Source organism: Solea solea, chromosome 19 (genome assembly GCF_958295425.1).
Source record: "Solea solea chromosome 19, fSolSol10.1, whole genome shotgun sequence".
In the NCBI taxonomy this organism is placed as follows: domain Eukaryota; kingdom Metazoa; phylum Chordata; class Actinopteri; order Pleuronectiformes; family Soleidae; genus Solea; species Solea solea.
The window spans coordinates 4,483,234-4,497,468 of record NC_081152.1 but is presented as its reverse complement, the minus strand read 5'-3'; the positions used below and the strand labels follow the sequence as shown (position 1 = coordinate 4,497,468).

The following is a 14,235-nucleotide window of genomic DNA, read 5'->3' as shown; positions in this document are numbered from 1 at the left end:
TTGTTGCAGGGCTGCAGAAGAATTCAATAACAATATACTGTACATCGCAATATCATTTCTTCAATATCAATATAAGGTTCAATTTATATGGATTTAATCTTCATGCACTATGTAAACACACTCTGAGACGCATACTTTAATACTAATAATGCAATACTGCTTAATGTTTTACCTCAGCTGTGTGAAAGGATTCTGTAAGTGCTTGTTGTTTTCTGTCCATGAAGATGTTTAAAAATGACAGTGAACTGGTTTATTCAGCCCTAACTAAGAAACTTCTCTTAATCTTTCACTATATGACACTTTGATAATGTATTTGGCCACGGTGCACAGCCCGACCGGATGTTACAACATCCTGGAAATAAAAAAAAAAACAAAAAGAACAACTCAAGTTTCAGAACACATCTGGTCTTCCAGGTTGATTTCCCCGTGTGCTGCATTAATTCACTCTTACAGCTGCTTCACTTGATTGCTTCGTGATTTAATTGTCCTTTGCAGCTTAAGAAACTCGTATACGTCTACCTGGTGAGGTATGCAGAGGAGCAGCAGGACCTGGCTTTGCTGTCCATCAGCACCTTCCAGCGGGCCCTGAAGGTAACATTTCATTTTCTTCTGTTTTTACTGACACGGTAACAATCTGTAGTTATTGATGTGGATATGTGCTTCAGTGTTTTGACCAGTTGAATTGCCAATAAACTGTTGAAATGGACTATTACTAACTCTTGTTAGTGGCTCTCTAACCGAGAGAACTTAAACAGTTTTTTATTTTAAACTTGTTATTTAACACAGGTTTGCACATTTTTGTTTTCATCAACTTAATTGTGGCTAAATGCACTAAGACTTTAGTTTTTCATCTAAAAACATTGTTTGACATGTATTTAAAGGTACAGTGTGTAACATTTAGCAACATTTATTGAAGTTACTTGTTGCAGCTGAATTTCCTTCACTTCACCCTTCTCTTCCAAGTGTGTCGGAGAACCTTTGTAACCTTAAGTTACCATCAAAAGAGACATTTACATTATAGGAGATGATTCTTGTATTTTTAATTTCTGCTAAATGAAAATAACTGTACATAGTTTACACACTGGACCTTAATATTTGGACTTAATATTTAATATTGGACTTTAATATTTAGTAAGTATTTCACATATAACATAATTACTCTCAGTGTCTGTCTTTCTGTCTATCTATTTTTATTTATATGAATCAAATTTGTGTATAATTTATTATTATTAAACTGTTATATTTTGTCAGAGGAAATCAGCCTCAGCATTGACCAAAGAGAATCCCATATCAGTCAACTTATAGAGGACATTGTCTCACTGGTTTCATTTCTTCGTGGCAGGACCCAAACCAGTTCATCCGGGCCAGTGCGCTGAGGGTTTTGTCCAGTATCCGTGTCCCCATAATTGTTCCCATCATGATGCTGGCCATCAAGGAATCTGCAGCTGACCTTTCCCCGTATGTCAGGAAGACCTCAGCCCATGCTATCCAGAAGCTCTATAGGTACAGTTCTCATTCATTTCAACTACTGTCCTTTTCCCAGTGTACAAACACTAACGGGGAATCGATTTGTGAAGTGTGTCTGCCTCTACTCCACCAGGGGGTGATATGCCACCTTTCATCATAATAGTATTAGGCATTTTCCAGTTTTGCTTGCTGCTAGTTGTTAGCATGTTGAGTGCTGTTTAAAGTCCTCTTACCACCCATGAACTTTACAATATTAATTCTTAAAGCCGACAGACTCAAAACCTGTACTGGCCTGAATTTTCTCCATGTTTCTGTAGCCGTTATATCCAAGGCTACATTTACACTTTATGGTGCAAGTCACCCATCCTGATCTTTTCTTTCCTTTTAGCACTATCAACATGTATGTAGGTGAAAAAGTACATGGATTTGGATATTAGTAGATTGGTTTCATCATGCCTCATTCGTATTTGGAAATAAATTTAATATAAATCAGATATTCTCCTCCCTGTCAATCCCTGACTCATAATCCTTAAAATTGCGACAGTATCGAATGATGTGGACACTGTCTTTCAAAAGCTAGACCTGCAATGTAAATGCAGCCTTATTCCTCCATGTCCTGGCGTCTTCTATTATTGACATGTTTAATCTCAGGGTGGGATCAGCGTCTCATGTGCAGAGTGAGTCAGACTCTTGTCCAACTGAAGGTGTACATACAGTAGTAGCGCCATTTCCTATCGCATTATGTGGGTGCATTAGTCCAACTTTGAGTTCAATTTCATTAGGACTAACATGCTTATATGCATTTTAAATTATTATAAAAAAAAATTCTAATATCACATAAATATACCATATCTGGTCTGGCTCTCCATCCCACTTCATTCTTGAGCAGTGAACTGAGTCGCTGTGACACCCAACGTTGAGTAATGTTGACATAAAGGGTTTTGCCTCGCTTTTGTTTTCCTTTTATCAGCGGAGTCTTACTGAAAGTGGCATACTTGATTCAATCATACATGTCTGAAATCGCAGTGGTTGCTATGAACGTTCTACCTCTGTAGTTGATGTGTACCATTTCACTTGACTGTCTAAATTGTGTTGAGTGCAAAATTCATCCTCTTAAGTGCATTTAAAATATAATGTAAAAGACTGTAACTAGCTAATACAGGGTTTGTAACCTTAGGTACTCTTGTGTTATGGAAAAGTTAAAAAGTCTTTAAATAAAAGACTTTGTGGCAGCAAACTCAAGTCTTCATTAGGATGACAAACTAGAATTGATGTACAAACATGACAAAGATTAATTAGAAAAACCCGTCTTGTTATAAAACCAGGTTCAAGTAACAAACATGGATTAAAAAGAAGAAGAAAAAAATAATTTGTCATGTCATTGCTGGTTAATTTAATTAGTATGTTGATTATTTCCTTCATTAACCGATTCATTATTTTTTTCTGTAACATAGTGAAAACTGGCCACTGCTTAGAGCAGCTTTCTGTGTGTGTGTGCGTTGACATCATTTTCACAGGTTTGACAAATATTGAATGACTGGTTTTTCGTACATCTGGTTACCACAAAAGTTTAACAACATTAACCGGCTGAGACGAATGGGACAACTCTGAGACGAGGCCCATTAAAATACCTCAGAAATGTGACATCATGTGATCTGTTTGTGGAATTTAAACGGGTCCTGAAAAGCTATGTATATATATGTGTGTATATATTTATATATATATATATAAATATATATATACTGTGTATATATGTATATATATACATATATATATATATATGTATATATATATATATATATATATGTGTGTGTGTATGTATACATATATGTATAAAAACAACAATGCCACAATTCCTAAGGTCATTGGAAGATATAAAGGATAAATGAAACCACCAAATTATCAACAATATGATCAGCTTCAACTGGAAATGGATTTTCTGTTTACAGTCTGTTACACGGGAGATAGTGAATGAGTGATTAACACACACAACCTCAGTCAGAGAATAAAACTTGCTCATCGAGACAGAGAATTGAATTGAACATTGAATCTGTTGTGAGCACGTGAACATATCGGCATTCTGAGCACACGGAGACGACATGATTTAATTTGTAAGTCCATCAAGTTTTCATATTATGTGAATAATTGCCGTTCCTTTGTTGACACGCGTTCATTTCTCTCCCGTGTCTTTAGCCTGGATCCAGACCAGAAGGAGCAGTTGATTGAAGTGATCGAGAAACTGTTGAAAGATAAAAGCACAGTAAGTACACACTGAGCTGCTGTACACTACATTTCCCCATGTAGGAGAGCGGAGACCACTGGAGGGCGCCCCAGTCAAATAATTCCCTCCTTAGCTCTTCATCCCACAGCTCATTCGGCAATGCCATGGTTTGTTAACACCCACTTAAACCCACACATCTTCAGATGCTCCTTGTTAAGTGTCCATTTGGAGGGAATTTTCTCACTGATGTTAGTGTCGGCTTAATTTTCTCAAAGGCTAACTTCTTTTTTTCTCTCTTTTTCTAAAATGGACTGTAACACAGTCAGAATCCCACATACTCTGTTTAGGCCCGTCAGAGACACAATGTGGTGGCAGCCTATCAGAAGTAAATTTTTGGAGGTCACAGTGAAAAGTAAGGCCGTTTAAAAAAAAAAAAAAAAAAAAAAAAATCACGTGTAGATGGAATAAGGAATGCAGAGTGCGTTCGGTCCGTGTGCGAGTCATGCACGGTTTGTCGTAATCGTGTATTCATAACGTATACCTATCATTATACAAACAAAACAAAGCAGCTTTAAGCCAAGGGGGGATGGAAAGCCCACTACCAGATGCATAGCATATTTAGCCCCAGACGCTAACGAAGACAGATGACTTCTCCCCGTTGGAGCCCGCACTGTGAGTCTGGGGACAGAGAGAGGGCACTATCATCACACAGATGCACAAGCATGCAGCTACTGATGAATAGGGGGAAAACCTAAACATAGTGGATATATAATAGCCATCCAAGCCATTTTTGTGATATTAGGACTGAGCTACTGTATGTAGCATTTGGTAGTCCCACCATAATACACAGTATTCCTGCAGTATTCTGCAAAACTATATGAGGTGCTCCTGGTTTTCCTCTTATGTTGCCGAAGGGGGGGAAAAAAATGCCACTACACAAGTACATCAGTTTATTTGTATTGTCATTATCCACATTAGTATTACTCAACCATGTTCTCTGCAGGAATACACAACAGGCTCGTCCTCAGACTATCCATAAATACAGGGTGATCATCTCAAATGCCCACAATCCATGCTGATCAACTCGCCTGATTCGTCACAGCGGCTTTCAGTAATGAGGATGTGTTAAGTCCATATTGGTTAGAACATTTATATACACTTCCATACACATACATTCATTTAAACATCAACTGAAGTTACAGTGCATATGTACAAGCAAATAATAAAGCGTGTTGTCCACAGTGGTTCAGGCTGTCATAGTAAATATTAGAGGAGCCTCCAGTTAGTAATAATTGTAGTAGTAGTAATTATTAGTAATAGTTTGGCAAGGCTACTTACTAGGTAGGGATAAAAAAGATGCTTTTTAGTGAACGCTGGCATCATGGAAAACTTAAGAGGCAGTGTATTTATCACTGGACCTGGACTTGTTTTTTTTCTATAATGAAAATCACTCTGGGAATGGAATTGTTTAGAGATTGATAACAGGTTGGTAACATTTATGCACCAGTTAAATTATCTTTACGTTCTGAGACTTCTTTACGATGCTGCATACATTGTCGGTGTGCTCAGGTGATGATGGTGTTTTGTGTAATAGGCATTTATTTCCTTTTTTTTAAGCAGCAGTGGCAGCCCTCCCTCTTAGATGTGTCATTGCACCTGCTCGCACCATCATCATTTACTATACCTGTGTTTTATACAAATAAATAGTTTGCTTTTGAAGATGACTCACAAAGCTCCACTAATGGTGAACAGATGGTTTAGTTTTTTCAAAAGTGTCAAGTTTGCAAAATATAGTGACCTAGGATCTAAAAGGATGAAATAAGGGGAAATATGAGGAATGATGTTATTAATTACCCCTTCCTTTGTCTGCTATAACACGTCAAAAATATTTTCTCAATTACTGCCACTTACGTATAATCTTTTCCGGCTTAAAAACAGCCAACTCTCTGCTTCTGTAGTGTAACTACAGACCAGTGAAATCCTGTGTAAATGCTCTTTAGCTAATGTCACTATGCTTCCTGTTAAAGAAGGAAACATTTGGTTATTGCTCCAGGCTGCAGCGTTGTCCAGGCCTAATGACATTTACCTTTACAGATGTGCATGTTTGCTTAAATGGCTGTGACACATGGGATCCTGCTTATAGGCAGGATGGTTTAAAGAGAAAATGGGAAGGCCTGATGACAGAGACAACATAGGAGTTTGTGCAGCTGTTTTACTGTGATGGATCTATTATCCAGCCATTACAAGATAAATGATCGATCCCTCCCTCGCTCCCCCCCGTGTGCCTTCTGCAAAATTGAAATGAGAACAGAAAGGAGGGGTGGGGGGGCGGCTGGGTACTATGATTAGGGGCTAGGTGAGACGCCCATTAATTTAAGAGTAAAAGGAGGGAGAGGGACGAGTGCGGGAGAAGAGCGAGCGCGGGGAGGATAGGCCGGCCCGACACCGGGCCATCAATCAAAAAGGCGCACGTTGTCTCTCGCGTGATGACCCAGCACTCTCTGCCTCTCTGGCACCCTAATTAGAATTCATAGCAAAATAGATGCAAGGAAACGGTTTGGGCCCTTCATAATTTTATAGGAAATTTATTGTTATTAGAAGAACCATTTGCTTAGTGTGATTTTTCCATTACCGGCTTGTCACGCAGGGTAGATAATATGGTCGTGGGTGGTGGAGGAGGAGGAGGAGGTGTATGAACTCCATAGATTGGGGTGTCAGTTTTGTTGATGGTGCATGTAGTTTACCTTGGAGCTGTGTCTAATGGGGGAAGTTGGTAGAGAATGCACAAAGCCTTGCATTGGGATGCACAGAAATAGTGTTGCCTGTAATGGGCTCAGAGACATGAGAAGGTCTATGGAGAACGCCCGGTGAGAATAAAGCCCGCATGCAAAACTGTGTACCAATTCACACTGAACATTTAGAATCTAACTGATGACTTTACTGAAAGGCTATTTTAGCACAGACACAAGCCTGTTTTATTCAGTTTTCATGATTTTATTCATTCGGTCCGTTTAATGTATTGCATCTCATCATTGTTTGTGAATAGTTTTCATTGGAACCTCGTATAATATTCCTCCCTTTAGCAGTTCACATTTATAAAGGAAACAGGGACTAGATGTGTCACTCTCATAATTCATTATAAGTTAAATTGTTTGGTTTTTGAAATTACTTAAATCTCCATCAACAAGGCTCCTCTAATAGTTAATAGATAGTATATTTAGATTATTTTAATGGCAGATGATTTGGTAAAACCAGTTCCTTCAGTGGTGACTTTGCTTCATGGACTGTCTTAGTAAGCAGCGAGTCAGTCTGTTGGGAAGAGATGTTGCTCTTGAATCTTGAAACCTGATTTTTCTGTCCAATCAAAACCTGTTTATATCAAGGCGGTGGCAGAAATCTGGGCAAAGAAACAACAGAAAAAATAAATAAATGAAACCATCTAAATGACAAAGTAGTCATTTCTTTTTTCACAGCGCCGTGGCTTGTCACAGCAAGTAAAGCAGAAGGTCGAAATTATATATACAGTAATTCACAATGACTGTGTTCCACTTGGATGTACTAGTAAGCTAATATGCATAACACCAAGGTCCTCAAACTGTCACCTCTAAATGGAATGCAGTCAATTTTGGGGAGTGTTAATTACTCCTATGTCTATTGTGGTGTGATCAGGGTCTTTAGTTCTGAGGGTTGTTTTGTTTAATAAACGACATCTCTTCCTCATTGCTGAGTTAATGAATTATATATACTATGAATACAACACAAAGGGAAGTCCCTTCACTGTCACACTCCGCTTTAAATTATCCTTGGACTTGACTATTGAGCATTTAAATAAATGTACCCAAAACAGTGTTTTAGAGTTGGTTTCAACAGCTGACTCCACGTATGTACAGGGACTGTGCACAGTTTATTTTCCAGTTTATCCTACTTACAATGACTCAAGTAATGTCGCTGAAGAACAGTTATTGGACTCACTGTGAGGTACGGTAAATATCATATTTACAGAGTTACGGAATAATATATGTAATAATAATATTCTTGTAAGCTGCCATGAGGTTTTGGTCGTCAGTAGTTACACCCTGAGTTAGGGCTCAACAGTTCATTGGTTTCAAATTGAAATCGCAATTTTGAACACCATTAGTAAGTCACAATTTAATTCCTTCATTTTTATTCCATATAGTAGTTGTTTGTTTTACACTGAACTGAACCATGACTTATATAAAATTCAAATCACATTTGCAATAGCCATCTTTATTATGTAATTATTCCTCGCTGAATCCACGAGGAAGTGGATTTCCTCAACTCATAGGATTTCCGTGTTATATTTATATAACTTAAGAAATATGGGTGTCATAGAGGCTAATGATCGCTTTGATTTTAGACCCTGATTTCCAAGACAGGAGCCGTGCCGGCACACATTTCATGCACACACAGTGATGCACACACAATCAATGCAGGCTCATGACAACGCTGATGGGTAAATGCACCGGGTTCCCACAGGGCCACCGGGGGCCAGAAGGCTTTAATTGGGAAGACCAGATTCTGCTCCCTTTCTCTACCTTCTTCTTCACCCTTGCCTGCCCGTGATAATGCTGTTTGCATATTAATACACCATCATGTCACTCACTCAGTGTCACATCAGCAGCAGCAGCAGCAGCAGCAGCAGTGGTAGGGGTGCTATGCAACAGCCAAATGTGTTTCCCCCTCCTTTTCTACTGTCTTTTCCAGTGAATTGAACATCCTTCCTCTTCTTCTTTCGCCTGTCTCCCTTTCTCGCCACAACAGATCATCTGCCTCCATCTTGTCCTCTCTCTTGTCCTCTCCTCTGTTGCACCAACTGTCCTCATGTCCTCCTTCACAACATCCATGCATGAACCCTCTCTGTGGTCTTCCTCTTATCCTCCTGCCCGACAGCTCCATCTTCAACGTCCATTTTTGTCGTCTCACTTCATTTCCAGTGAATTGGACATAAAATTAGGTTTTTAAAAAAAAAATGAAATGAAATGTTAAGATGTTAAATGTTTAAAATAGATGCAAGAACCACTTATTGATGGATTGAACGGTTTATTAAGTAAGCGGGTGAAAAATTAAAGTGCAAACATTTTCCCTCTGATTAGCAACTAACCACTTAAAAAGAAAAAATAGATGTAATCAGAGATGTAAATTGGCCTTGTGTTTGTTTTCATTCCCAAGTGCGATTATAGCACCTGTTTTTACAAGGGTCATATCTGTTAACCGGCGTTTCATTTCTCTGGAGTCTCTATCTATATAATGGTTTGTTAAAGATTTAAAAGTCTTTGTGTAATTTGTGAAGTGCTACACATTCTTACCTCTTCTTCAACTTAATTCTTAAGCTCGTTTACATTTTCTTCTGTAGCTGGTGGCCGGCAGTGTGGTGATGGCCTTCGAAGACGTTTGTCCCGATCGCATAGACCTGATCCATAAGAACTACAGGAAGCTTTGTAACCTGCTGGTGGATGTGGAAGAGTGGGGCCAGGTGGTCATCATCTCTATGCTGACCCGCTACGCCAGAACCCAGTTTGTCAGTCCCTGGAAGGAGGTGAGACGTCTTGAGGATATACCATCACACCTCTGAACAATAAAACATCCAGAATCTGAATCATGAATATGTTTTCTCAGTATGAATCTTGAATCTCTGTGATCTTTAAGGTTAAGTCAGGTGATTAGTAATTTGCACACTAAAAATCCTTAAAAAAACAAAGACCATAATTTTGCTTTAGTAGATTTATTCTTATTTGAAATGTTCTCTATAAACGTTGTTTAAACGTTTTTAAACGTGATTAAATGTTTAATCAAATTATTTATTTCTATTTGATTTAATACTGTCCTTCAATGTGTATCCTGTTTTTTTAAAAGGTGTGGGGAGGTCAGAAAGTATACAGAGATGTAGTAAATCACTATTTTACTTTTTATTTGGATTAGCTACAAGAAGGAAAAACTAGCCTTGCCTTTAAAAAATACAATTCCACAAATGTGTAAATTGAAGTGTAACATGAGAAAAGAAGTGACAAAGTCCTGATATAGACATTTACATTTTAAGATTTGAGTAGAAGTCCTGTTTATTGACTCACACTCATTCCTTTTATACATTTGAGTCTTATTATTTTCTGTATGGAAAATGTATCACTATGGGGAAAGTAAAATATTTCATAATGCTGTGAGTGTGCTTATCCAACTTTCTAAAATCACCTGTTTTATTCCGTTATGTCAGTACAAATGATGGTTACTGTAAGTCCATGCATAGTTGAGCTGATGATTGAGAATCCACTCGGCGCTTTAGTTTGGTGTGCAATCAAGGTTGTTTGTGTTCCAGGGCGCCATGTTCGATGAGAACAATGACAAGGCTTTCTACGAATCTGACTCTGAGGAGAAAAAAGACCCGACGGAGGACAAACCTTACATCATGGATCCAGACCACAGACTGCTGCTCAGGAACACCAAACCTCTGCTGCAGAGCAGGAACACTGCTGTGAGTCACATCTTTAAATGATTAAAGCTTGGCTCTGTAGTTTGTTCCTGCAACATCTACTCACATCTAATCTGTTTAAATCCTCATATCCTGACATCCATTAATAAATAAGGTTGTCTAAAAAAGAAAGAAAAAAAAACCTGCTTGCCCGCGTGCATCCTGCCTGTGCTCTCACAGTGCATGGAGTCTTCACAACACCCACTGGATACCACTGAAGTGGAGACAATAGCCCCAAGTTTGCAACCGAGTCACAGAAAAATTGCAAAGAATGTGCAGCCAAAATTCCCACTTTCACTACAAAAAAATGACTTCCAGTGTTTTCAGGATTGAAGTTGGACAAAAGTGCTGACAAGAGGGGATGGGGTATATCGTTTTTGATTTTTGAAGTGTAGCCTGCAATTGCTAGCTTTTTCCACACATACACACAGACCCTATTCTCAAAGAGTGAGTGTGGTATCTGTATCGTATATCACCACTGCTTCAGGTCTAAAAGGTAGATGACAACAACATAGACTCACCGGCCACTTTATTAAGTACAGAGAGAACACCTAATAATGCGGCAGGAGGGGCACCTGCTGTGTTCTGCTGCTGCTCTAGCCTACCTGCATCAATATTTGACATTTTGTCCCCAGACCCCAGAGATGCATGTGCCTGAAAATCCTCAAACCTGACGATTTATTGACCACTCAGCAAGTCCCTTTGACCATGTCCACATTCCTTAATTCATTGTATGATTTTGGCTGATTCGATATTTGTGTTAACAAGCAGCTGTACCTAATAAAGTGGCATATGAGTGTTACAGCCCCCGTTTTCACTCAGATGCACTCCCATCCCAAAAAATTCTCTTCCACAAAATGCTATATGTATAATAATGTACACACCTGGACACATCAATCATGGAGACTTTCTACCGTGTGTGTGTGTATGTTGTGCTAAAGTGAGTGCAGATCTCCATCACCCACGAGTCTCAAGGTCTCTGTCGTCGTGTAGCAGCAGGAGGAAAAATGCTCCCAAATGAAAGTGTTGATTAAAATGTGACACGCCGTGTCTTTACTCACGACAACACGGCGACATCCTCCATCTTCACAGACGCATGAACCCTCTCATTCTGCCTGCAATGATGGACACACGTCCTCCGGCTATTTAAAGCGTTGCTGAGAAATTACCTTTATAGAGTCGTGTCATGAGTGCCTCTGTGAAACCCAATGACATGCATGTGAATGAAGGTTTTTTTATTTTTTATTTTTTTATTTTTTTTCGGCTCAGGTCGACAGATGGTATATGGCACCGGAGGTTGTGTAATAATAAGAAAGCACTTAAAAGTTTGAAAGTGCTTTTCCAAGTGTGAAAAAGCATAAAATCAAGTTAGAGGAACATATAGAGTTAGAGGGTTTCACATTCTGGAAAGTGGTTAGAAATTGAAACAAATATCACTGGAGGAAGGTAACACACATTATATAGACGCTGTTCTATAAATGTTTGCTCTAAGAAGATGGAAAAAAAATATCTGACTGTTTTTTTGTTTTTGTTTTTTTTAGGTTGTGATGTCCGTTGCTCAGCTTTACTGGCATCTGGCCCCTAAACATGAAGTTAGCGTCGTCACCAAGTCACTGGTTCGACTTCTAAGAAGCCACAGGTAATGTTAGGAAATTGGAAATGAAGAATTGATTATCCGATTCATATTGATCCTCATTTTGAACGATCCGATATTGATTGAGAAAATCCTTACATAGGTCTTTTAGAACATACCATTTTCTGTATCCTCTGCACAAATCTCGCGAGACTTGACCTTTAAAGTCTCATGTGACTCATGTCACTCCTCATGAGGACAACTGAAGAGGGCACGGATGCAGGCCAAGTTGTGCTCACAGTGCCCTCTGCTGGACACATTAATAATTACTTCATACTGTCTGCTGCACTTCTATGCTGGATTTTTTTGCTCTTAAACAGGTTTTTAAGGTTAATGAGTTGCACTGTGTGGTCGTCCATCCATCCATTGTATACCGCTTTATCTTCCACATGTCTGTAAATGAATCAGTATTAAATCAAATAGAATGGGAAATCAAATTGAATTGGGACCTGCATCTGACTCAAATCAAGTCAGGAAATTGGTAGAGCTTCCCAGCTCTAAAAAAGATATACTGCGTCTTTGTCTGCCTCCTCCCAAAGTTGCTCACTTAGAAACTTTATCTTCGTCGTCTGATTATGTTCTTTTGTTTCTCTTGTGCAGAGAAGTGCAGTACATTGTTCTTCAGAACATCGCCACCATGTCCATTCAGAGAAAGGTATGTTTGCTTCTGGACAGCAGGAAGAAAAAAAAGGTCTTGTGCGATGATGCAGGATGGCTAATTGCATTAATTGTCTTCAAACAGGGGATGTTTGAGCCCTCCATGAAGAGTTTCTATGTCCGATCTACAGATGCCACACATATTAAGACATTGAAGGTAACCACTGTTTTATTGTCTACATCCATGGTTGTTGTTGTGCTACATGAGCTTCCTCTGCTGGAACTTGGAGGAAAATCAGAAATACTGTTCTACTGTATATATGTGATCAGAGTGGAGCTGTGGAAGTTTGACCAGAGTGTTTATGAAATGAAAAAAAAATATAAATTAAATAATGATAATTAGAGTCACCTTATCTCTCGCTCCATCTTAATTTAATTTCACTTTACTGGTGTCTGAAGTATAGGAGAGGAAGAGGAGGATAATTATCTTAATTATCTCCTGTGAAAAGTCTGTAGCTGACTTTGCTCACGCCACTGTATTTTAACGTTGGCGATAATGCTCAATATTTTCTCAGGTGGTACTACTGCTCTACATTACATATTATCACTCTTTACCAAGATTTTTTTTTATCTTATGCAATAATGCAAGTGATTCTATTGTAATTTCAATCCACAATCCTAACTTCAAATTTCCTTTTTAACCCGCAAATATATGCATTTTATTTTCACATTTTTCCAACATTTTCGATGCATTTACAAAATCGAATTCCTCCCAAATTCTGTTCACAGGCTTAAAAGATGGCTTCATCAAGTAAAAAATGTAATTGGCTTGGACTTGCCTGTGTTCTGAGCTCTTCCTGTTAGGTTACCGTCATAGAGACGCAGTAGTAGCAAGATGCCGGTAACAACAGAAGCACTTCTCCTCAAAACTGGTGTTGTGTTGTCTTCATAATGAACTCTATGTGAACCTATGTGAAAAAACACGATAAATACCAGGTTAACTCTTTTCTCTCATGTGGATACAAAATAATGCAGTTCCTTTTTGCTTGTTAATTGCTGTTTGTCCACTAAAGACAATAACAACGATGCCTTAGAGGAAATCAATGTATTCCAGCTTTAATAAATCGCACATTTTGCAGTTGGAGATCCTGACCAACCTTGCCAATGAAGCCAACATCTCCACTATTTTGAGGGAGTTCCAGGTTTGTGCTTTTGTACCATTCATTGACACCAACAGTCAAGACTTAGTTCCTGCTTTTGAGATTTGGCAGTATAAAACTTCCCTTCTTCTTCTTCTTGATCTCACCTCTTTTCAGACGTATGTGAAGAGTCAGGACAAGGCGTTTGCAGCAGCCACCATTCAGGCCATTGGCAGGTGTGCCACCAACATCTCTGAGGTGGCAGACACCTGCCTCAATGGTCTGGTTCTGCTCCTTTCCAACAGAGATGGTAAAATGGCTTCTTCAAGTAAACAAATACAGACTTGGACAAAAATCTTTGCCGTCCTTGTAGATAGCTTATAAAATCAATGTTTTATTCTGCCTGACATGTGATTCAATTAAATGTCAGAATTAAATTTGCCAATATACATGTTGACAAGCTGCAAAGCTTCTAGGAGCAAATTCTGATTAGGAGAAGATTCTACTAATGAGACAAATGTGGAGCTTTTTCCCATCAGCTCTGTGGTTATAGACAGGAAAATTATGCTCCCTAAGAAAAGAGCACCAAATGCCCAGATGCCCTCCTGCGAAACATGGAGGGCATTGATTATGTTTTTGGGCTGCTTTGCTACTTCTGGCATGGGGTTTCTTGAATCTATGCAGAGGCACAATC

At 38.8% G+C, this 14,235-nt stretch overlaps 1 protein-coding gene across 2 annotated transcripts in view; it reads left to right on the top strand.

Annotated features, from left to right (window-relative positions):
* The window catches only part of ap3b1a (adaptor related protein complex 3 subunit beta 1a), a 63,103-nt gene that overhangs the window by 11,221 nt on the left and 37,647 nt on the right, over positions 1-14,235 (top strand). For both annotated transcript variants that reach the window (XM_058617628.1, XM_058617627.1), the window contains exons 4-13: positions 496-591; positions 1,343-1,503; positions 3,661-3,727; positions 9,063-9,245; positions 10,020-10,175; positions 11,714-11,811; positions 12,406-12,460; positions 12,548-12,619; positions 13,542-13,604; positions 13,719-13,851. In XM_058617628.1, the coding sequence (XP_058473611.1) occupies positions 496-591; positions 1,343-1,503; positions 3,661-3,727; positions 9,063-9,245; positions 10,020-10,175; positions 11,714-11,811; positions 12,406-12,460; positions 12,548-12,619; positions 13,542-13,604; positions 13,719-13,851 (1,084 nt within the window). The remainder of the gene's footprint in view (positions 1-495; positions 592-1,342; positions 1,504-3,660; positions 3,728-9,062; positions 9,246-10,019; positions 10,176-11,713; positions 11,812-12,405; positions 12,461-12,547; positions 12,620-13,541; positions 13,605-13,718; positions 13,852-14,235) is intronic.